General features: G+C 44.0%; 1 protein-coding gene across 1 annotated transcript in view; it reads right to left on the bottom strand.

Moving 5' to 3' along the window:
• The window catches only part of LOC146830317 (NFX1-type zinc finger-containing protein 1-like), a 727926-nt gene that overhangs the window by 192290 nt on the left and 509717 nt on the right, over positions 1-25919 (bottom strand). The window contains exon 14 of the mRNA XM_085604515.1: positions 2028-2163. Within this exon, the coding sequence (XP_085460641.1) occupies positions 2028-2163 (136 nt within the window). The remainder of the gene's footprint in view (positions 1-2027; positions 2164-25919) is intronic.

Raw genomic sequence — 25919 nt, forward strand, 5'->3', positions numbered from 1 at the left:
ACATAATTCAGATCGCTAGAAAGAAAAATCTTCACGCTCTGGAAAACAAAAAATCTCACCCCTCAACACTCAACTCATCACTCATAACAATCATACCTCAATCATACCCTGTCTAAAACCAGTCAACATGACTTTTTGTTTTCAAAAGCTTGAAGATTTTTCCTTGAATATTCTTGATGTCTATAAATTTGGAGATATAAAAAATTATTTTTTCTTGTTGATGTTGGTGTTTGTACATGTATTTATTTTCATGTGAATTTCATTGTAATAAATAAATAATTTTACTGAATGGAAATTTCGATATTGAGAGTATTTTTCTTAATTTGTTTCTAAATTTCTGATATATATATATATATTGGGACTCCCATATGACACTTCAGTATCCTGAAGGTACAGCGAGATCCTCCGCCAAATAAATTTACCGGGCAGGCCTTTTCTTCCACGTACTTCCAGGCTGCCTCATTCGGCCCTTTTCAGACAATACGCAGGTTCAAATACATAATCAATTTGAGAAAGGGGAGTCAAATTTGATGTACTTCATGGTAACTATGGTCACTAATAATGGTTAATAGAGGCAATATTTATATAGTGATTTTTACACTGGTCCAGAAAAAGCTGCCACGTTAATGTCTTGAAGGGTACATTTTCAATGATTTTATGACAGTAACGCAGATCATATTTTGGGTATTGCCGCGTCAACCAATATATAAACTGACATTGGAAACTAGTTATTGGTTTACCTTTCATTTATTTTAATAATGTATATATGACTGTTGGTATAGGTTGCTGGGTTAATCAATTAGTAAAGTCGAATCTGAAGATTGGATATTACTTTGGTTTCTAAGTGTCGCAATCATTTATGACAGCATTTTGTTATGCTATTGGTCCAAATAATTTGGCAAATGTATTTCAATATTTGATATTGATATTGTTTCAAAACTACTTGTTATATTTATCTTATTGAATCAGGAATGTAATAACATATAAAGGTTTTGAAGAGTCCTGTTGTTTAGAGATACTATGAAATTTTACACATTGTCAAGGAGGTAATGTTCTCTCTAAATGCCACTGAAAAAAAGTATCAGATTATTTTCAGTACCCACTGGATTTAGCTTAAAGACCCCACCAGGAGTTATTCATAGAGCGTACGGGTGAGGACATTGTGTATATATTTATTATGTTTCTATTATGCATTTTGATTTAAATGAATCATGTGTTATATTAAAAATAAAAACTATAGAATACACAACTGCCTCGGGATTTATGAACAAAATATTTCAGAATGGAATGAGTATACTTAAATATTTCTGTCTGTTACATCAGTTGATTTACTGTTGCTTGGATTGGCTTAAATACCCATTCCTCTGATAGATTTCAGGGGGGCACCTACTTGAAGCTCAAATCTCAAGATCTGTGTATATGCAAGACATGAAGAAAAGGTGGCGGAGATCTGTAGATAGAGGGATATCTCTAAGCTTGTTTGAAACCAATGTTTTATTTTCTAATATGATGAGTGCCCTGTACACATAAGAAGTATACTGATTCACTCACTGGGTGCAGACCTTCAAAAACTGGGGACACAGCTGGGTGTAACCTCTCCCTTAACACTTTACAGTTGAGCTAGGACGTAGAATCCTCAAAATGGAGAATTCGCGGTGATACAGAATCTCCCCACATTGTCCTAGAGGGGCTGTGCACCATAGCAAGGGACTCCTCTGGACTGCATGTGCGATCTCTTCTTAGCACATGTTATCGAAGGAGGGACTGGGGGTGATCTTCAGAGGATGCCGCTTAGACAAGCTGGGTGGGGCTCGCTGTTATTTTTTATTATGATTGGCAGTGTAATTTCCTACCCGACATATGGCAGGCACTTCTACCTGACACATCTCTCTGTAATTGAGGTCATCCCACTGCCTCTTGACCTCACAGACATTTTACATAGGATTACTTATAAGTTCCCAACAGCCATGGCACTTAGGTCAGCTCAGCGGCCTTCACTGTAAACTTACCAGTGTTCCAGGACCTACCTTTCATTTTGGGTCTGTTTTTGATGTGCTGCTGCTGCTGTTTCTTCTGCTGCTGCTGCTGCTGCTGCTGCTGCTGTTGCTGCTGATGCTGTGGACGGATCTTTAGCCACTTCAGCATCTCAGATTGTTCCATGCCCTGCGGGAAAATCGTTGAGCAGATGGCACAACAAATTACTAGCATCTGCTACTGAAAAACCATCCACATGGGATCATGTGATTCTAAGTTCATTAACAAATATTCATGCAAAGGAGGAGTCATTGCTCCAATCACTGAAAAACACACACGGGTATGTCAAAATAATTTCTATGAAGGTTGTCATCATAGCAAAGTGTCTACTGGCGATAGTCAAGTCCTGGCACAACAAGACATGATTTGATAAGACGGAGAAGGAGACATGTTTAAGATGCTTGTGTTGGGTCCTGCTTCGGTTGTGGTCTAGGTGTCTATGCTGAGTCCTGCTGAGCCAGAGTTCTGATGCTCCTGGCACAAAGTTGGGATTTCACTGTAAGTCAGAATCGGCGGTGAGAGGAATATGTAAACCCACTTTTCCAATTCTGTATCCTGGCTGGACTCCCGCCATCGCAAGCTGAGGACTCTGCTTCCTTCTGGGCGGGTGCCAAAATACTGACGGAGTTGGCAGCGTTTTTTTTCCACACTGCCAGACAACATCTAAATCGGGCGGGTGGACCACCTAGTAGGCGGGCAGAAGAACTGCCAAAAAGCTAAATCATGACACCCCAACAACCAGTCAAAAAGTGGGGCTGGAGGCTCTGCTTCCTGCTTTGTGTGGCCCATGCTCATAGAGGCGATTCTCCAAACACTCAAGTTGTGGCTGTTTTTAAGGGGCCATGGCAGCTTACTAGCAATGAGCAACAATACCTAGCAGGCCACGCTTTAAGTGGATTATTGCATAGGTATTTCCAATTGTTATCATCAGGTATTAGAATTTCATAAGCTCATATCTATTCATATAATTTCTATTGGAAGTAGGGACTAGGGCTTCCTGTGCCATTGGGTGCTTGGACTTGGGTTGGGACTACTGATAGGGCTAGGGCCTCTATTGGACGTAGAGATCAGGGTTTTTTAAACTGATTGGTTGCTTGGACTTGGGCTAAGATTGGCTGTAAGGTCCTAGTCTCCTACTGGTTCCAGATTTTAGGGGTAGTGTTGTGATTGGATAGTGTTAGGGCTAGGATTCCCATTGGCTGTAGGGGTCACCTGATTACTAGGGCTATAAAAGGCCAGGGTTAGGGTGTCTCAGCCCGGGCGTCGAGGCTAAGGGCGGAGAGGACAAGGGCAGTTGCCTGTTTGAGCCTGTTAAGGACGGAGAGGACAAGGGCAGTTGCCTGTTTGAGCCTGTTCGCGACTGGTCGGGGGAACATGGCAGCTGGCTAAACGCCGGTCGGGAGGATCGCCGTGGAGAGACCGAGTCATGTGGAGGTTTGGTGCTATAGCGCTATGAAATAAGGCAAGGTGATGAGAGCGGGGACTATTGTGCGCTAACTGAGCATTTTGAGATTGAGTGACCGAGCCTGTTTCGGGTTTTCAATGGGACGGGACTCCGCCCCCTCCTTCTCCTAAGGAAGCCGGTGCCGGTGTTGGGAGGCCTTGCCAGGTACTATGTGGTACTGTGAGTAGTGACTGCCGGGCTCCAACTCGAGTAAGCGGCATATCGAGTGTTTCTGAGCGTTTTGAGCGCCATTGATTTATAATTGCCTGTTTGCCTGTTTGCTCCTTCTTCCGTCGTATGGGTTACGGAGCACTTTTGGAATCTGCCGCGACTCGTGACTTCATCTCCACCTATCAGGGAAGCTGGAGCCGGGCCGCGGCTTCTCATAAGCACGCTTGGTTGAGCGTGGTTAAGTTATATGGCTCATGGAGAGGCACAGTGAGGTTGGCGGGGGAGTCTGCCAGGACGCTCACACAGCAAATCAAGGCCGGTAAAGAGGAAGCAATTGCCTCTATAAGAGGGGACACCGGGGGTGACTTTGGATCTTTCCCTTGTACAACATCTTCCCTGGTGCTGCGGGAGCAGTTTTTTTTACTTCAGCCTTTATCCGGGGTGGATGGAGCAAGATCGGATGTTGTGTGTTACACCTTCACTGGCTAAAGTGGGATTGGACAACACAAAGTCTTTAAGAGGCGCGGGCCCTGTGTATTGAGTCAAGACCAGGAGCAGGCGCAAGATCAAAATATAGTGAATGTGCTACATGCTGTGGGAGACCCAGGAGTTGTGGGGGGTCTAAGGATAAGCAGAAAGGTGTACAGCCTGTATTGGCTGCAAGAAGTAGATATCTTTTACGCGCGGAGAAAAAGAGTGTTGGAAAAACAAAGCAAGCAAGTACACCTCAAGCTGTAACGCCGGTCAAGAAACCCCCGAAGGGAGGCAGAATAAAAAAGTGTAGGACAAAAGAAGTAGGGCTTCAACCCAAACCTCCTCCCTCTCTTAGGTCCTATTTTAAAATCATGGAGCAGGTGGCAGGCTCAGTAGGGTCGGGGAAGGCCCCTGAGGAAGCGGAGTGCAACGACCATAGTGAACGGCTGAGGTTGGAAAATCGGTTTGCTCCTCTTATAGATAGTGGGGCGGAGAGTCTGGAGGAACATGTTACCAGCCCTACAAGAGTTTTGACTACCAGCCTGCAAATTCCATCTATGCAGACGGTACAACTTGCTCGAGGGCGTGTGCGGATAGTGAAGATGGGGCGAGAAGCTGCGACAGCCCCCTGGAGGGGGTCCCCTTAGCGACTCAAGTGACGGATCTATTACTTGGTATGAGACAGGATAATCTGCTTAGGTTTGAAACCTCTGAACAGAATCAGAAAAAGATTCAAGTGAAATGTGCGATCCTGGAACAAAAGATTGATGGAATAGCTCAGCGCACGTCACTGGAGTAAATGCTAAGGAAATAGCTGGCCTCAGAGAGGAGAATACGTCCCTACAAGAGGATTTGGAAAGGCTTGAGATACATGCTAGGTGCAATAATGTTCGTATTTTAGGGGTTTCTGAAAATGCAGAAGGGTCAGACACCAAAGGCTACATATGTAAGCTATTGGGAGATTTGTTACCGGACAGATTGGATATAGAATGGGAAAAAGAACTTCAAAGAATCCACAGAGACCCCTACAGGCTCCATCCAGGGAGAAAGGCTCCTAGAAGAATTTTGGTGAACTTCCTAACTTTTTCAGTTAAGGAGTTGGTGTTGGGACGTGCGTTGAAAGAACGGCAGTTAAAATTTGGGGACGTAACATATCAGATTTGTTCTGATCTGGGGAAAAGGACTGGTCAGAGCCCTTACAGATCTCCCTCTGTAGCTTGCTTAAACACTCTCCACTGGCTCCCGGTAAAAAAGCGAGCTCTTTTTAAAATACTATGTCTCACTCATAAGCATATGTACGGAACTGGTCCAAAATACTGGCGAGCGAAGTTACATTGGTATCACCCGTCCAGGATGCTATGCTCTAGCGACGCAGCTTTGCTGACTCCTCTAAGAATTAACACCGTCAGGCAAGGAGGCTGTTCATTCTCCTTTTTGGCACCATCGTCCTGGAACAAAATGCCTTTCTACCTTCGTAGCATACCAGAACATAGTAAATTCCGTAACGAGTTGAAAACCTGGCTTTTTGGAAATTAGATCTGGTCCGTTTATCAGAGCCGTCTGCAAGCGCCATGAGACTCATGTGTGTGATATGTGCGCGATACAAATGCCCCTGACTTGACTTGAATGGTACGGGTATTATGGCGGGTAAAAAACGTAGTTTGAGGCAACAAGAAGAACATTTTTTGGAAACCATTAAGAATAAAGAACAAAGGTACAAAAAGCTTCACTTGAGTGCCCTAGTGTGGTGATCCCCCGCACAAATCAATTAGAATTATTGCAAGCGGAATATCACGGAGCCCTTGATAAAATATTATTGGATAGATGGAGGGCTAGTAAATTGCAGCATTTTGCATATGGGGAGAAGAGTGGTACATTACTGGCTTGGAAAGCAAAGACAAATAGAGCTTGAAATTTAATTAAAAGTCTTAGAGAGGAGGTGACAGGAGATATAGTTGATACCAATGCCAGTATAGGGCGGGAAATTTCCAGACATACGAGTCATCTCTATACTGAAGATACTTTTCCTGGGACGGTCAGTATTGAAGGTTTTTTCAAGGATATTGAATTTTCGAATCTAAGTGATGATCAGAAGAGGGTGTTATCGGTTGAGATAACAGAAGAAGAGATTAGACAGCAGCTCACGAAAATGGCAAGAGGTAAGGCCGCAGGGCCTGATGGCCTTCCAACTGAGATCTATCATTGCCTCTTGGATGAAGTAATACCTGCACTAAAGGAGTTGTTCAATCTAATTTTAAAAGACGGAGAAGATCCACCATCAAGTTGGGCAGAGGCAACAGTAACATTAATTTTGAAACCGAATAAGGACCCCATGCAGGCTGACTCATATAGGCCCATATCTTTATTGAATACTGATTACAAAGTTTTTGCTGGGGTATTAGCTACTAGTATTGCCAAGGTTATTAAGTATATTATACACAATGACCAGAAAGGCTTTATTCCAGGGAGACAGCTTAACGAACTAACCATCTAAATACTTGGAGTAGTAGATTTGGCGGAGACATATAAATTACCCGTGCCGGTCGTGGCAGTAGATGCTGCCAAGGCCTTTGACCAGGTACATTGGCCATACCTCTGGGAGGTCTTAAGGAGATTTGGATTTCCAAGTAATTTAATTAAAGCTGTCCAACTCTTGTATCGCTTACCTAGAGCAAGGGTGCTTGTAAATTGCGAGTTGACCGATTGGTTCAGCATCTCTCATGGAACTAGACAGGGATGTCCTTTATCCCCCCTTCTGTTAGATATGTATATTGAACCATTAGCAATATGGATTAGAAAGGATACTGCTATTGTTCCGTTTAGATATAGAAATTTTGAGATTAAGTTAGCGCTTTATGCCGATGATCTTCTACTTTATACCCAGAACCCACAGGTGTCTATTCCCTTATTAATGGCCAAAGCCGAAATATTTGGGAAAATTTCAGGATATAAGGTAAACACAAATAAAAATATAATTATGGAATGGAACCAACCTAAGCAACAGCCGTTGGCAAAATCGAGCATGCACTATCTTGGCATTATTGTAACTCAGAAATTGGCAGATGTTACCATGGTGAATTGGAAAAAGATCAGCCAGGAAGTAGGAAGACTGTTGGTGAGATGGGCAAATCTACCTTTGAACTTATATGGAAGGGTAAATCTTATTAAGATGATGATCTTGCCCAAAATTACTTTTTTATTTAATTATATTCCTTTATTATTTGTCAAAAGAGAGATAGCTTAGCTTCAGGGAAGGCTAGGCAGTTTTATTTGGGCCTCTAAGGGTGCTCGCATATCATGGAAGAAATTAAAGAGGAGGTTGGAGAAGGGCGGGCTGGCTCATTTAGATTTGCATATATGGGCTTGCTTTTTTCTTCAACAATTGTCGGATGCTTTTAAGTAAAGAATATAGTTCTGCGGTAGGAATTCTTTTAGGAGCAATGCTCGGTGAACTGAGGGAGGGCCAGGATCAATATTTGTTTAAGTTTGGGGACCCCAAGTTCATCAAAAAAGTAAGGCTGAAGATTTTATTGAGAGCATTGAAAGTATGGGTCCTAATCCGTAAGAAATTAGGAATTTCCTATTATTCAGCTAGTGCCCCGATTTGGGAATCCCCCGGGACCCCTGAGTGTCTGGATGATTCCCTTAGTCTCCCCTTAAGGAAAGCGGGTATTTCTTGTTGGGGAGATTTGAAGGAGGGAATTGAGTTGGTTGATTGGGGAATTGTGAATGCAATTACAGGGGGTCAACTTACCAGGTTTAAATATTATCAGCTTTCTGCATGGTGGGGGTGCCAAGAATGGAATGAAGAAGAGGATGATTCCTGGTTAGACCAAGCATTAAAAACTGGCACAGTTAAGAAGGAGGTAGCCTTGTGGTATAATGTTTTGATTAAGGCTGAAGACGATTTAGATAGTGATATACAGAAACTCTGGGAAGGGGTTATGTCAAATATAAATTTGAGGGAAACCTGGAAAGTATCTTTTACCCTACTCAGGGAAACCGTCAAACCTGCCTATCTGAAACGTAACCATCTTTTTACTGCGTATAGGGTATATTGGTTTCCAGTAAAATTAGAGAAATTTTCCGGGACACACTATGAATGCCCAAAATGTAGAAAATGTAGAAACACTGCTGCTGACGTCATATGTTTTTGACATGCCCTTATATTGTGAAGTTTTGGTCTGAGGTGTGCGAATGTATTACTGAAGTTATAGGCACTGTATTGAGGGTAAGTCCTGTCCTGTTTTTGTTTGGAGTTTAGCAAAACAATGATATTGCGATTAGTAGGTTGGATGCAAGATTTATTTTCTATGTATTTCTTTTAGGGAGGCGGGAGATTTGAAAATTGTGGAAGTTGAATGTTCCACCTCTTTCGCTGGAATGTAAAAAAAGCGTTATACATATAAGTAAACTGGACCTGTTATGTGATGCTAGTAGTCGAGAAAAAGTATGGGTTAAGTTGGTGAACTGGTCGCAAAAACTCGAGGTCCTATGATTAAGCCAACGTTTAGCCGTCGGTCCTGCTTCTTTCCGTGCTATGGGCACTCCAGGGAAGGGTGGAAGTGGAAACGGCCTCCCTCTTGTGTGGAATGACTCTAACCTGGCCTGGATCACCAGTGAAGGATGGGAGTATTGCCAACAAGTGAACTGGCAGAATGAGGACTTAAAAAAAAAAAAGAGACTGGTCGGGACCAGGGCCAGAAATGCTGCCCATGTTCCCATTCAGTAATACCCACCCACAATTTATTTTCACTATAGAAATGTACCTATCTTTGTGTATTACTTTGAATAAACATGTAGAATAATTATGTTGTTAAAAAAAAAAAATCATCTTTGGTCTATATGTACTTGCTTCCATTGTGCATCTATGTACCTCCATGTACTTGGATCTGTGTGTCTGTTACTTTTCTCCTGAAAAAGCAAATCCGATGCACTACCCAATTTCTCATTCTGTACCTCTATCAATATCTGTAATCTACATATACTTACCTCCTTTATGCATATATATGCTTTCAATGTACTTATGGATCTATATATTTATCACTTTTTTCCAATTTGGCATCTCCAATGCCCAACTTTCTGACTCATCTCAAACTACTTTCTACTACTCTTTCCAATGCACTACCTATCTTTCACCCTACACATCTATCAATATATCCTCTACATCCACTCTCTCATTTATCCCAAACCCCATACCACTACTATAATCCCCAAAATAACCCTTTCTAGACTCTCTACTACTCTACCCCTCCTTGCATCATCTGACACCTCTTTTACTATACTGATCCCCCAAAACAAACCTCTAAACTCTTCCCTCTGACTCTTCCCCTCCAAAAACCCTTGTAACTCATCCAAAATCCTCCTCCTACTGCTATGACCTAAAAAAAAAAAAAGTCCTTCACTCTTCTATCCCTCCACTATCCTTTTCAATCAAAATAACAGACTAACATGTTCACTTCTCAAATTCCATATTCCACTATACTAACTCACCACTAATCCTTTATGGGTTCCAGAGTGGCGTGCTACTCGCCAATAAAGCGTTTCAACACCCCATCAGGGTTACAAGCGCTATGTAAATGCAAACCTGTTTTCCCTTTTCAACCCCTCCCCAACCCTTCTCAATACAAATAACTGACTAACATATCCACCACTCAAATTAATTGCATGTTTCACCATACTAATTCAACACTAATCCTTATGGGTTCCAGAGTAGCGTGCTACTCGCCAAAAAAGCACTTCAAAACCCCATCAGGGGTAGCAAGCGCTATATAAATACAATAGCGCTCTTCTATCCTGCCACCTACCCTTCTCTATCCAAAAACTGAATATCATATCCACCACTCAAATTACTTCATATTTCACTGTACTTATTTTCAACACTAATCCTTTATGGGTTCCGGAGTAGCGCGCTACTCGCCAAAAAAGCTCTTCAACACCCATCAGGGGTAAAAGTTGCTATATGAATGCAAACCTTTCTTCCCCTTCTGTCCCTCCACTATCCTTCTCACTCCAAATAACTGATTATTATCCACCACTCAAATTACTTTCATATTTCACCATACAAATTCACCACTATTCCTTTATGGGTTTCCGGAGTAGTGTGCTTCAACATCCCATCAGGGGTACCAAGCACTATATAAATACAAACCTTTTTTCCCTCTTCTATCCTTCTGCTATCCTTCCGAATCCAAATAACTGACTAACACTTAAAATGTACTTGCATGTTTCACTATACAAATTCAAAACGAATCCTCTATGGGTCCCGGAGTAGCATGCTACTCGCCGAAAAAAGTCCTTTGATGCCTTGTCAGGGGTAGTAAGCACTATACAAATGCAATTACAATACAATATTACTGTCATGGTATAGAAACATCATTGGGGGCATGGCCTGGCGTCAATGGAGTAGGGAGCTTTGGTCTGAGCTCCTGCCGGTGATCCCCCATCCGGTGCCATCCTGACACAATCAAGGGGTCCTGAAGCAGACAGCGTAACAGCAGATATGAATAACCCGGCATTGAGGGCTAATAAGAAGCAAGGAACGGGCTGAAAAGCGGGAACGCAAGGAAAGGCAACACGGGAAAGGCAAGAAAAGGCAAGATGGCGCCCGCGATAAAAAGATTAGCCCAGTGTGGAACTTCAGAGACACGGAGGACAACGTGGCAAGACCTACCAGTGAGGGGCCATAGGCGATTAGGAGTCTCAGCAACCAGGGCACAGGAAAAGCATTGGGAGGAAGCAGTGCGAAGCGAAAAGAACTTGCACAGCAGAGCCGCAAGGGAAAGACAAGATAGCGTCTGCGGCAGAATGGTGAGTCCGGTGCGTAACTTCTGAGACACTGCGCCTGGGCCAAGGCGAGATCCATCGGTTCTCTCAGAAACCAGAGCGCAGGGCGAGCAGAGGGAGCCCCCAAAGTGGTGGGTGTGGCAGGTGGGACCTTCTGACCAGCGGGAGAGCAAAGAGACAACGGCTCACCAATAGAGGCAGAAGGCCTGCGTGAGCTTGGGGTGAGAACAGGGCCCGGGAGCATCAGAGGAGAGCCTGGACATTGGTTCAGCAACTAAGTGGGTGAAAAACAACAGGAAAATAAATATAACTGAATATTTAAAGTGAAAAACAAACAGAGGTACTATCCAGGAAGTGGGAGACTAGTAGGAATGACAGAGGTCGGCCCCGGAGCCGGAAACCAACTGCTTGTGCGGAAGCAGGCAGTGACGGAAGCAACAGGCAAAGAAAACAGTGGGCCCTACACATAAGCCCTGAATCCCGCATAGAGTTCCCAGAGAAAACTAGAGCAACTCTGAGAGAGTTGAGGGGGTGAAGAGCAGAGAAGTAGAAGCAACCCCCACGTCTCTTGGGCGAAAAGGAGCCCTTGGGGCTGTTGTGCCTGGCTGGGAAAACACTCTCGGGACAATGAAAATTGAGGCACCCGGGGCACGGACCATACCTAGGTCCAGACCTCTGGGCAGGAGGATAAGGCCGCAAAGAGACAGAAAGCCCTACCAGACAGGCCCAGACATGAGGTGGGGAGCTAACATGGGGAAGGTGTCTAAAAGACGGGACCTAGAGCAGCAGGAACAGGCGGGGGACGACCCTGGGAACCTTGGCCCTAAGACAACTGGACGCAACGCCAGGAGAAATGCTCCAGAGGATCCCTCCCTCTACAACATTCTCCAGGCTATCGAGACCTCAAGAGCAGTGGTGGAAACAAAAATTGACACCCTCAGAGAGGACCTGGGACTACAGAGAGCGGATCATAGGAAGCTAGCTGAACGGATCACAGCAACCAAAGGAGAAGTCCGGGATATGAAACCCCAGGTGACCACAACCACACATAGACCAACGGACATGGAGAAGCGGGTACATGCACTGAAACTAAGGGCGGAAGACACCGAAAACAGAGCACGGTGCAACATCTTACGTATGGTGGGCCTGCCGGAAACGATTGAGGAAGGCAACATGGTAGCCTACTTAGAAAACTGGATCCGCACCAACGTAGCGGAAGAAGGGCTGTCTCCATACTTTGCTCTGGAGCAAGCACACAGCATTCCGGCAAGAAGAGCACCCCTACCTGGACAACCCCTGCGGATGGTGGTGGCACGCATACTACTCGATAAAGACAGAGATCATGTGCTGGGCCAGGCCCGACTGAAGGAGAAACTCAAAGTTGACAATAGTACAGTCAGAATATTCCCGGACTTTTACCGGGAGGTTCAAAAACAGAGAGCATCATATATTACCACCATAAGGAAACTGCGACAGATGGGCAGACAATACTCCATGGTGTTCCCTGCTAATCTGAGAACAGTAACTACTGAAGGGACAAAGTTCTCAAACATGCCACAGGAAGTGTGGGAATGGATTGATCAGTATGCACCACAGGGACGGGACGACTCAAGGCAAGAGAGGCAAGAACAGAGCCAGGCCCAACAAAGAGGGATGGGAGGGAAAACTGCAAGTGTACCCACAGTAGCGGAGACGCAACAAGAAAGGGATAGAGCAGTAGTGGCGATAGCAATCCTCAGCGCACTTGGAAGACAGGACACCAAATCGATCTCCAGGGACAATCACAGAGACTCAGACTCGGAACAAAGCTCCAGTACGGTGTGAGTGGCAGCCAAGAACTCCCATCGGTGATTCCTAGATCGGCAGATGAAATTATCTGAACACTGCGGGACACGCAAGTATAGCAGGGAATGTTAAACATGGGGGGAGCCTCGGAGAAATAAGACCATACCAAAAGAGGCTAACAGTGCCCGGGACCAAGACTTGATATCCGAATAACGTATGTGCCGGGTGGGTGGGGAGTTTGGGATTAGCAGGAGGGCACTGCTCCTCTTTGAACCGAGCATTTGACCCATCACTACCCGAACTTTGGACATTATCAATAGACTGATGTAAGTGTGCAGTATGGATGGGGGAGAGATTCTCACTTGTCCTGGGGTGGGGGAGCTGGGGTTTTTATAAAGATTTAAGTTGGGGACACTGCAGGGAGCCTGGGATATATTTTGTTACAGTGAGTGAAGATCACACCCATCTATGTCCCTTTTCGGGGAACCCTGGTAACGAGAAAAGATGAGGGAAGCGGGAATAAGAGACAATGAATAAAAGAATGACATATAACCTATTATCCTGGAATGTCCGGGGCATGCACTCCATGCAAAAGCGACATAAATCTTCTCACACCTGAGCAGACGCGGGGTTCATATTGCCATGTTGCAGGAGACTCACACCCTGACCTCCGAGGGCATTGCACTGCACTGGAGATGGAGAGGCCAGGCATTCTACACCTCGTTCTCAGCATTCACTAGGGGGATGCTGATATGGATATGGGCGGGGGTTCCTTTTCAGCACACGGGGCACAAGACTGACCCAGAGGGCCAATACCTGATAGTTACGGGTAGACTAGATGGACAAGATGTAACAATAATCAATATATACGGGCAGAACATCGAGCAGGCCGCCTTTCTGGAGAAGATTTCTGGCATCCTAGCACCCTACATGACTGGTTCCATCATCATGGGGGGAGCCTTTAACTGCATCGCGGACCCGACCTTAGACCGATCCCACCCACCACTCTGGCATTCCCCGCTGCATAGGATGGCTAAGGCCTTTAGAGAATGGCAGAATTGGTGGACACCTGGAGGTGTACGCATCCACTAGATAAGGAATACTCGTACCTCTCACACGCTCATGAACTACACGTAAGGTTGGACACCTTCCTATGCTCACTTGACATGCACGCTTTGATTCAAGGGTTGGAGTACCTGACACATATGGTATCGGACCATAATCCAATACTGATTAGGCTACAATGGGGGGCGCAACACCAACCCATCCCTACTTGGCGCCTAAAACCAGAGGCACTGGAGTACCAGGCCTTCCTCCAAGAGATCAGGGGGCATATAACGTCCTACTTCACTGACAACGCTCACTCCACTAATTTCAGACTGACAGAATGGGAAGCCTTTAAGGCTATGATCAGGGGGGAGTGTATGGTGACATCTATTGGGGTACCGCAGGCACTAACTGCGGATGTGGAATGGGCGGACCGCCCTTTAAGAGCTATAGAGACACAACGCCCTGAACGCCCAGAGTTTAGGCAAGAGCTCCTGGATGTGGAGGAGGAAGTGGCAGACCAGAAGAATGATTGCGATGCTTCGACTATAAAACATACTTGGACCGAAAACACGCGGAAAGGGAAAAGGCGGGCATGGTATTTGCTTGGTTAGCCAATCCGACCTGTAGAGGGAATAATATAATGGAAGGGGCTGACCATGCAGGACACCCCCTATATAGGCAGGCTGAAATAGACAATAGGTTCCTTGAATACTACAAACACCTGTATAGGAGCTCAGAGTTTTGAGGAGAAGGAGAGACACTGGATTTCCTGGCTCGGCTTCCTCTCCATGCACTGTCTGATAAGGAGGCAGATCAACTGGGTGGTGAAGTCTCGGAATTTGAGATTAGGGCAGATATTAAAGGATTGGCCAGAGGCAAAACTCCGGGAACAGATGGACTCCCTATGGAGGTCTATGCTACCTATGTGGAGGAGCTGGCTCCCAAGCTGGGAGAGTTATATGCAGCGGCCGGGGCGGAGGGAATCCTGCAGAAGACCACGTCAGAGGCAATGGGGATTCCACTGCTTAAACTGGATAAGTCCCTTCTTGAATGCACGGCCTACAGGCCATTGTCGATGCTTAACCTCGACTTCAAAATTCTAAGTAAATTACTGGCAACGAGATTCCTTCCATACATGACCACTCTGGTCAACCCGGACAAGGCGGGGTTCATCCCGCGTAGAAACACGACTCTAAATATAAAACAGCTTCTCTCCATTTTAGAGGTGGGCAGAGGCGAGGAACGGGAGGGAGAGCTCTTCACCATAGATATCGAAATAGCCTTTGACAGCCTGGAATGGGACTTTCTCTATGCCGTCTTAGCAAGGATGAGAGTAGGACAGGGATTTATACGTTGGGTGAAACTGCTGTACTCAAGCCCATTGGCCAGGGTGCACATGGGCTGCACGATCTTGGAACAGTATCAGGCGGCGAGGGGAACATGCCAGGGGTAACCCCCTCCCCCTGTTGTTTGCCCTGGCCATGGAGACACTAGCCTGCTTGGCACGGACGGGCGGTAGATACAGAGGCATACGGCTGGGAGGACAGGCACACCACATAGCATTGATAGAGCTAGATTTCATCAAGATTAGGCATTGCTTTATTTTTGTGCTTCGGACAGACTGCATTTAAAATGACGCAGATTTTGGTGCAAGTGGAAAACACATGGCACATGAAACATGAAATGAGACCTAGACAAATGCTTATTAAAATTGGCACTTTTGGTGCAAAGCAAAGTAAAAGACATAACATGAGGCCTAGTCAGTCTGAAATGCTTGTGCTGAATTAACATGTGTTTTTGCAGTGTAGAGAAAACTCGTGATTTTAGTGGCCTCTTTAGCTGTAAAGATAATCATTGAATGTGTTCTCTCTTCCCAGCTCATTTTCCTTGTAATCTACACTCCCTATTCCTGTCTTAAGAGACTTTGGCTTTGTTGCATATTTTAACAATGCATATTCAGTTCATAACACATCTTTTTATAATGTGTATTAAATTAACCATGCACCATCACTACACGTGGGGCTAAAGCATTTTGCATGAAAACCTGTCTAAAACATTAGAGCATGTTGCTATGAGTATGTATTAACTGTGTGCGCTTTGAAAATTTGCAGTGGTGCATGTTTTATGCTATGTTGTACATTGCACTTTTTTGCATGTTGTGCACAAATAATAGAAAAGCTGCTTTAAACTGATAGCTTTTGCTAGGAAAAATAAATACACGGTATTAGTATGGGGGAGGTAAACAGAATGGGTTCTATTTCGTAAATTAATACTATTTTTGTGTTTGTTTTATTTTTGGGCCTAAGATAAAATGGCTGCCTGTGAATCCAGCGTGGCTGAGAATGGTGCTGAATTTGAGAGCATGCGCACATTATACCAGCTTGCCTCGAGTGAAGACCTAGTTCAAGGCCACCGGGAACTCTAAATTCTTGCTATTCTGCCAATGTCATGCAGGAAAAGGTTTGAACAAGTGCACTCCGTGGTGATGAAATTTCAACAATGTAATCCTCGTTCAAAGGTGGTAGCGTGCAGCCCGACCATAGCCTGCCCTGAAGCCATGTAGGTTAATGAAAAGAAAAGTGAAGCGATTGCGCACTCCAATTTCGGACGCACTGCTAAAGGCCGACGAATATATCATAGATACTCCAAATTGTTCGAATGTTAAATCCATTTATTCCAAGTATTCCAAACTGTTAATCTTCATTTATCAAGTTACACGGTAATCAATCGTATAGTTAGCTTCTAAAATGGCAGATGTGCCACAGGCTTCTTTCTGTCGCATGCTTTATACAATATTCATATCCTTAGTGATTGTTCTCCAATGCATTTCGAGCTTAACTTATAGCTCTTCTTCAGGGATTCACTAAAAGTTTAAAAAGACATGACTATTAGATTATACATCCCAACTGTATTACATATTTCGACAAATTACTCATGTTTCATGACTCAGAACTTTTAATTTACGTTTTCCCGCTATACGTGCTTAAACTAAGCTCCCCTCTAAGTTCCCAACCGTTGTTATGCCACTATGTCGTGCAAACACATTCTATCACATTTCGATAACCAATTTCTTCATTATTCACCCCTGTATCACAAAATGTACCCAACTCTCATCCTTCCTACCTCTTGATATTTGTCATTGCAGGCTTCCCTTTGCGCTGTGCAGCGTTAAATTTAACTTCTAACGTCCTCATATTTAAACAGCACTCTGCTAACCCCTCCCCTTCAATTAGCCAATGACGTTATCCAACGGTTATGCATAATTATTCGCCTAAACTGCAACTCCCATAATGCCAAGTATACGTCAGCGATCATCCAGTGTTTCAATCATTTTAAATCAGTTTGAGCTTTAACACATTTGCCCCGCCCTCCCTTAAAAATGTACATTGTACGTCAACTTGCTTAATAAACAGTCCGGTTCTAATACAAGCAAATTATCGATTGCATAAGATGTTAATAAACCAATAATGGACCCGAGGATTACATTGTTGAAATTTCATCACCACGGAGTGCACTTGTTCAAACCTTTTCCTGCATGATATTGACTCTGTCCTGACACAAGCGGCACCCACGACTACTGGACATGAATTCAAAAGTCACTAAGTTACACGATAAGATTTTGGAACTATCATCTATCCTTTTTACAACGGCAGTTTAACGAGCATGACGACAAAAAGTTATTATATGGTTTATTAACATCTTATGCAATCGATAATTTGCTTGTATTAGAACCGGACTGTTTATTAAGCAAGTTGACGTACAATGTACATTTTTAAAGGAGGGCGGGGCAAATGTGTTAAAGCTCAAACTGATTTAAAATGATTGAAACACTGGATGATCGCTGACGTATACTTGGCATTATGGGAGTTGCAGTTTAGGCGAATAATTATGCATAACCGTTGGATAACACTACTTGTTATATCCATTCACAATTGCACTTATGCGTAATTATCTGAAAGTCAAGTCACTTGAGATGTTGATTTGTCTTATAGGGTTTCACTACACTTTCCAGACCTTAATGACCAGCCAACTAATGAGGCAGCCATGGTGGAGTCCTCTGTCTCTGTTTGCTGTCTTAGCCCATTTCCCCATTCCTACCACTGGGCGTTGTAGTTCTGTGCATTTCATTCCAACTGACGAGGCAGCCATGGTGGAGTCCTCTGTCTCGGTTTGCTGTCTTAACCCATTTCCCCATTCCTACCACTGGGCGTTGTAGTTCTGTGCATTTGGTCCCCAGTTGAAGGTAGTTAGAGCCAGAAAAGAGCATTGCTTCCATTGGATTCTGTCCAGAAGGTTAGTGCAATCTGACAGAGCCCTGTGCAGATATCATTCTTTGTGCTACAACATTCCTTATCACCATGCTAACACCCCCACAAGCCATTCAAGTCTAACTTACACTTCATCACAACACATAATAGTTACACAATTCTAATGTGAATATGGTGTTGGCCAAGAAATCCAAACATCTACTCACCTCAACATTACAATCCATCTAATTAACTGGTGCTAACTGGATCATGGCCTTAAACTGTCTATTGAATCCTTACACCAGTCCATTGGCTTTCAGGTGGTATAGAGCTAAACAAATATGTCTAATTCCAGACCTCCTAAAAATATCTCCATTTCCACTTACATCACAAATGATTAATAGAATGCGACAATCACTTCATGATATCATTCTCTCATGAAAAGACCCTTTAAAAATGTTTACCTTTTCTCCTACAAACCACACTAACAAACATGATTTTCAGCTACATGAAATGATAATCAAATAAAACTAAACTATAGGGTGGACTTAACGCATCAATGCAACTCTCTGCCAAGGATATTGTTTCAACTCAATCAGCATCAAAATTGACCTTTTGACATTTTAAGTCTTGCCAGTTGTGGGGCAAAGCTGTGCAGCCTGTTACACATTTCTGGACCCTTTGTGCTTTTTACATGTAGCTCACTATCCCATCATTTTTGTCACTAGTACAAAAGTGAAGGTTTCAAGGAACAAAGAAGATTGATTGTAATAGGTAACAGAGAGCTGATGATCACATCACACTGCATATATGAATTCCAGGAGATTTTGGCTGGTACCACTGTGCAGAAACTTGGGGTTTAAGCAATACCAACATGCTTATAGAATTCTAAAGTCAGACACAGCGGGCTTTACAGTATTTGCAATTTGCAAATATCTCTCAGCCATGTGGCTTAAGCGGTGCAAATTAGTTGATATCCAATGCTAACTTGTAGCAAATTGAATTTCATGGAACTAATGAATTTCGATTCAGATGGTTCTAAGTAATATTATGCATTGAGATGTAATTTTTCTTTTTTGGTGTTAACTATGAATTTTGAAAAGTGTTGTTTTATTGTCTATGTACCCTTTTATGACATTGTCGAAATAAAGGCTATTTGACTGACTGACTGACTGACATCACATACAATCCACACAAAGTTCTTCAATAGGACACAAACCCCATGTATAATACAATCCCATCATAGTAGAATATGGGTATCTACCACAATGATATAAATGTGACATGCACGTGACTGGTCAAGGTGGGCCGGAGAGGCGAGGGACTGTAGATGTTGACTGTAACCTTTTAATAATAAGAGACTTGGCTGAAGGTACAGATGAAGACCTCGATGCCCTCAGTGAGTTACAAACTAAGAACAGAATAATAATAATAATAATAAGGGAATTTTATAAAGCGCATGGTTACGCTCAAAGCGTGTCCCCGCGCTAAAACAGAAAGACTCCCACCAGACTCAGCCATTGGGACTGTGCAAACTAGCGTGTATATAAGTATGTTTTTAACTTCCTCCTGAAGCCAAGTTCAGATGTCTCAAGACGAAGGTCCAAAGGTAAGGCATTCTAGCTCTTAGTCGCCAGGTAGCGGAAAGATCTACCTCCCATGCGAGCCCGCCTTATCTTCGGAACCTTTAAAAGGCCTCCGTGGGAGGAGCGAAGGGAGCGTGTAGGTACGTACCTGGTGATCAAATGCTGGAGCGGTATTGGCGCTTTCCCAACAAGGATACGATGACACGAGGGCCTTAAACTCAACCCTGTTCCTCACTGTCAACCAGTGAAGAGCCCGAAGGGCAGTATTAGAGGCCACTCTTTTGGGAAATTTTAAAATAAGGCGGGCTGCTGCGTTCTGTAATACCTAAAGGCGATTTAAGGCCTTATTGGTTGCTCCCAGGTACAGCAGATTGCCATAATCCAGGTGTGACGTAACGAGGGCATGCACCAACGTTCTGCGGGCTGACGTAGGGAGGAGATCTAAAACCTTCCGAAGACTTTTCAGGACGCTGAAACAGACGCCCGCCACATGTCCTATCTGCGGTTCAAAAGACAGGTCAGCATCCAACCAGACTCCAAGGTTCCGGACTTCTTGGCAGGGTGTTGGAGCCTCACCCAAACATGGAAGCCACCACGCCGACGACCAAACAGATGGGTTCCCCCCCACTATGAGCACCTCGGTCTTGCTGCCATTTAATTTAAGGCAGTTGGCGGACATCCAGGCGGCAAGGTCTTGCATGCAGACTCTGAAACTGTCCGCCGCAAGATCGGGCGCTCGCGAGAGGGAGATAACCAGCTGCGTGTCGTCGGCGTAGGACACGATGTGTACACCATGGCCCCCCGCAATGAGGGCCTCTGGGGAGACATAAAGATTAAATAGGGTGGGGCTTAGGGACGATCCCTGGGGTACGCCCTGATCCAATCCAATATCCCTGGAGTAACATTCATCCTGGCGGACCTGAAAGCTTCTCCCCGTCAGGAAGGACTGGATCCATGCGAGGGCAGCTCCAGTTATTCCGCCATTATACAGACACCGTAGCAAGGTGGAGTGAGCTACGGTGTCGAAGGCTGCACTCAGGTCCAATAGGATGAGGGCCATAGTATGACCCTCATCCACCCCCTGGCGCAGGGTCTCCACAGGCATTAAAAGCGCTGATTCCGTCGAATGGCGGGGACGGAAGCCGAACTGGGTATCGTGAAGTAGGGCAGCCTCATCCACGAAATCCATCAGTTGTATGTTTGCCGTTTTTTCGGCTATTTTAGCCAGATAGGGCAGAAGGAAGATCGGCCGGAGGTTCTCTAGTTTATCAAAGCTGATGTTAGCTTTCTTTCTGAGAGGTAGAACCACCGCCTGTTTCCAGGCTTTGTGCACGGTCTTGGTGCTAAAAGACACATCCAGAAGGTGTCTTATATATGGTTCTAGCACCAATAAGCTATCCGCTAGACGTTTCGGCGTAGTAGGATCCCGCGGGGAGCCCGATTTGACGGATAAGCAGATTTTTAATAAGTCCTCTGGGAGCGGGGTGACAAAGTTGGTCAATATGTGACTGTCCCTCCATTCCCTCGGGCTTTCCGCGAAATCGGTTCCAGCAATGGGATGATTGGGAACTGCCGAATAGATTTTTGCAATCTTTCCGGAAAAAAATTCCGCAATCCTATCACAGGATTCTACCGAGCAGTCATCTGGAACCATGGCTGGTTTCCCACTCGAGAGGGTTTTATAGAGCAAAAAAAGCTCCTTCATCGAGTTGCCAGCTTCGCTAACTCTCATGGTGTAATATGCTGTTTTAGACTTCCTAATTAGCCCGTGGTGAATTCTCCTCTGCGTTAGATAAGCCTCCCTGGTTTCCATAGACGGGGCCCTCCGCCACTGTCTTTCGGCTCGCTTTAATGCTGTTTTCGTGACCCGTAGTTCATCACTGAACCACGGGGCAGTTTTTTTAAGGCGGCCACCCAATCTGGTGTGCGAAAGTGGGGCTGTGCAGTCAAGCGCCTCGTTGATAAGCTTGCATAAATTGGTATTGGCCGTATCCGCATCATCCCCCCCAGGGCTTCCCCCTTTGGTCAGTGCCACACTAAATTTAGCCTGAGAAAAGGTAGCCCATCTCCGCCTGGGATGGTATAGTGTAACTGGCTCCGGGGATTTAACCCCGGCAATTCGTATGAAGAATGATGATCCGACCAAGGGATGGGAATGGGGGTCCTAGCTTCTACTTCTCCCCAATTGACGAATATGGGGTCCAGTAAGTGTACCAGCTGGTGAGTTGGACCGCTGACTATTTGATTCAGTTGGAGGGCTCCCAATGCCTCGCAGAAGTCTCTGCTAACATTATCTGTGGGGCAATTTAGATGAAGATTAAGATCCCCTAGTACCAGAAATTTGCCTTTGCATAACACTGCCTCCATTATGCCTTCCACCAGACTCTCCCCAAACCTAGCTATAGGGCCTGGGGGTCTATAGATTAACATGCCCTTCATCGTACAGTTCTCATTCACTTTGACAGTGAAGCTCCCTGCTTCACTGTCCAGGATGGGGGAATGGTCTAGTTGACAACGCAGATGTTTCTGTGCTATAATAGCAATGCCCCCTCCTCTACCAGTGAGTCTGTCTTGCCTAAGCATAGTATAGCCCTCTGGAAGTGCCTCTAAGGCATCAGGGGTAGAGCCCTCGTCTAGCCATGTCTCGGTAAGAAACACAAGATCCCACTGTTTCTCAGTGAGTAGATCATATAGGTCTAATTTGTGTTTCCGCAGAGAGCGAACGTTGAGCAGGCCACAATCCAGAACATAGTCTCTGGGAGCCACTAAGTGCCTCTAAGGAATGATTATAGAAGAACACATGTATTTGAAAGGCAGTCTTTGTCGAAAGCGGTGCAAATACAGATAAAAGTACATTGGACTCACAATGACTATTGGTACAAAAGTTCCCTTCATGGCACCAAAAAGCTGGACCATCCTTACATATATATTTTTTCTTATTAGCCCTGTGCCTTTCCCCCAGTGAACTTCAGAATATTCTTATTCCACTAGAGGTCTTCCAAGCTTTTCTTGCTCTTAATCGTCAGACTGTGCTTAAAGTGGATCTACCTGGTGGATGGGGGAAGACCACCAGCCCACTCCTTTTTTAGATTTGGCTTGACAGCACAGCTGCTGCCAGCAGTTATGTGATTAATCTAAAAAGGGCTTTAAGAACCACTACCTTTAGGAGGGCTTTGGCTCCGCCCACATGTCGGTATTCAGGAGTGCATGCTGTGATTGGCAGAAGCTGTGTGCTTTCTTGCTTTCTATTTTTTCAGCAGTGAGAGCCAGCAGCAGTGTTTCTGAGCTTGAACTTTAGGGGCATGCACTTGACACTGTAATGCTATTAAAGTATCTCAGATAACTAGATAGTTTATGCTGTTTATTTTCTCTGGCAGCTACACAGATGGGATGAGAGGAGTTATTAACGTCAAAGTGGAGTTTTGTGTTTGAGAGCCCAGGCCCACACTAATCTACATGGACTTTTAGGTGTGGCTTGACGGAGTAACTGTCCTCTGACTCGATGGGATCAACAAAAGAGTGATTTCAAATGCCTTCTGATGCAGGGGCTTAGGGTCTACTCACATGTTGGTTCCACTGAGTACTGGATTTGATTTGGGCCACATTTGTGTGCCTCCACTTAAAAAAAACAGTGCTTGTATTGAACTTTTTGTCTCTTGGCAAAGTTTATACATGATGCAGCAGGACTGAGTTGATTATGGTTGCCAGCCAATGATCATGGCGGTAGGCCTGATCTGTTCATTATGAAATGTTATGATACGGGGCACTAGGCTTGGTGTATTTATTGGGAAAAGCATATGCGAACATTGATAGGTATGCAAGTCTGGATTGTTATTACTGTATAATAAACCCTCCAGATAGGTATTTTGTTACATAGAATCTCATAGACCGACATAATAGGCAAGGATGTTGGTGTTGGCCACCAAGTGTGAGAAACAATGGATAGAGAAGGTTTGCTCTGCGAGGATCCTTGTTAGGCTCTCTTAGGAGAGATAGTGATTTGTTTAGCCAGCTGTAATTTTGCATACCTTTCTAGTTGTAAGACTGTGTATCAGATGGTTGGTTTGTGGAAAAGCTTACACTGAAATCTGGAGGTCTGAGCTGGCTATGGTTACACACCCGTAGGCATGAATGGAGCAATCGAAACGTTATGTCTGATTATGAAACATAATTACAAAGGCAGTTGGTCTAAATTATAATTGTTAAAAGCATATGTTAAAACCAGCAAGCCTTTAACAGTTGGTTCTTATCACATTGCGTGGCAGGCTGAAGATAGGCATTTTGTTACATGGTATCTCGTAGATTACTGTAGTAGGCACAGGTTTCGGCATTGGCCCCCCACTCTGACAAACCTTAAAGGTTTCTGCTAGGATGATTATTGTTATGCTCTGCTTAGAGGCACTGTATACTGTTTTGCAAGTTGTATATTTTGGTATACTTGTACCAATATAGCTGTATTCATGATGTTTGCCAGTTTCTATACAGCTGAACAGCCTGTAGTCGGGTAATGAATAAAGCTAATGTTAAAGTGTCGAGGCTTCAGCGTTTCATTGGGAAACGTCATGTCAGATTTCATAGGTTCGAACTCTATATTATGACAAAGTTATGACAATGCCAGTAGGCCTGACTTGCTTATTGTGAACACCATGCATTAGAGCCCATAGGCTTTTTATGGGTGGGTTGTTGTTACAATGTGCTAAAGCAGGTAGCCAATTATTATGTTGAACTGAATTTCACTGATTCCCAAAGGCAAGGGGTTTGGTGTTGGTGACCCACCTGAAAGAACCCTGGGGATAGAAGATATGCACTAACTCTAGTGAGGTAAGGAGTTTATATTGCCTCGACAACTGGATTTTGTACATATTTGTAATTTCATTACATTATTCCCGATGGTTGCCTTGTGGGAAGGCATATGAACCAACACAGTCGGTCTGAGGTGGTTATGGTGGCAAGCCAGTGATAAAGGTTATTGGCCTGATTGTTTATAATGAAACGTTACGATAAAGGCCTGACATATTGATTATGAAAAGCATATGTTAACCTCGATAGGCATTTGAGGATGGATTCTTATTTCTCTCTATTAAAACCTACACGTAAGGTATTTTGTTACATAAAATGTCACAGATTACCTTTGTAGGGAACGGTTTTGAGCTTGTTACCCCCTCTGGCAACCCGTGGGTATAAAAGATTTGTATGGTCAGAATCCTTGTTATGCCCTCTTACGAGAGATAGTCTTTTGGGTTTGAAAACTGTAATTTTTATACTATATCGTTTTATGGCTGTATGCCTGATTGGTGCTTTATGGGAAAGCTCAGTACAGGAGGCCTCAGTTGGTTACTGTGATAAGTCATTTATAACAGCTACAAACCTGATGGATTTACTAGGTAAAACTATGTCTGTTGACATAAGGCTGATTTTTTATTATGGAAAGGTGTGATAAATGCATTGGGCCTGACATATTGATTGTAAAATGTATGTGTTAAAATCAACAGCCATTTAAGGGTGGTTTGTAATTTCTCTGTATTAAAGCCTTCAGATAGGTATTTTTTCAACTCAATGTCACAAATTAGCTTTGTACGGGATGATCTTGGCTTTGGTTTCTGCCGTAGGGGAATAAAGATTTGCACATTTATAGTTTTTGCTACAAACCGTCTGTCTGCCAGGGCCTTGTAATAAAAAAGCATTAAGTAATACATACAACAATATATATATGCATATATCCATATAGCTGCATAGAGGGTCGTTGGGTAAGGTCTGCTTGGTCACCAGGCTAGTACATATTGCAAGTTTCCTGGGAAGATTTCAATCCTATAAGGAGTTTTAAATGGTTCATTAATTAACAGGTATCTTAAAGAGCCATTTGAAGCATGAATTATAACATAGGTCCACTGGACTATTATTGTCAATGCCTGTGCAAAAGTACTAGATAAACATAAGCAAAATTCCAGACGCAGCACTTGAGTTGGAAATTGCTGAGTTGAGTGTACAGAATTTCTGCAGAATCTTCCCTTCATAACGGTTCAGACGGAACCACTATTCTTTAGGAATATATTTGTGGGTATAGCTCAATATGGGTGGATTTTTGCTTTATATATTTCCAATACTTGATTAAAATTCCTTTTGCCCAGGTTCCTATAAAATTATTTAATGCACCCACATGGACCAATGACTTGTGTCCTATTTGGTTAAAGCTGCATTTATTACTTAGATCCTGAAAAAAGGTTCTACCAAGGTATGTTTTTACTATCTCTAGTTTGTTGTCACCTAAAACCAAAGTTAAATGTTTGCTTTTTTTTCTGTCCTTAAACACCACTACCTTTGTTTTAGAGATATTGATTTGAG

This window comes from Triturus cristatus, chromosome 5_1, assembly GCF_964204655.1.
Source record: "Triturus cristatus chromosome 5_1, aTriCri1.1, whole genome shotgun sequence".
Lineage (NCBI taxonomy): Eukaryota > Metazoa > Chordata > Amphibia > Caudata > Salamandridae > Triturus > Triturus cristatus.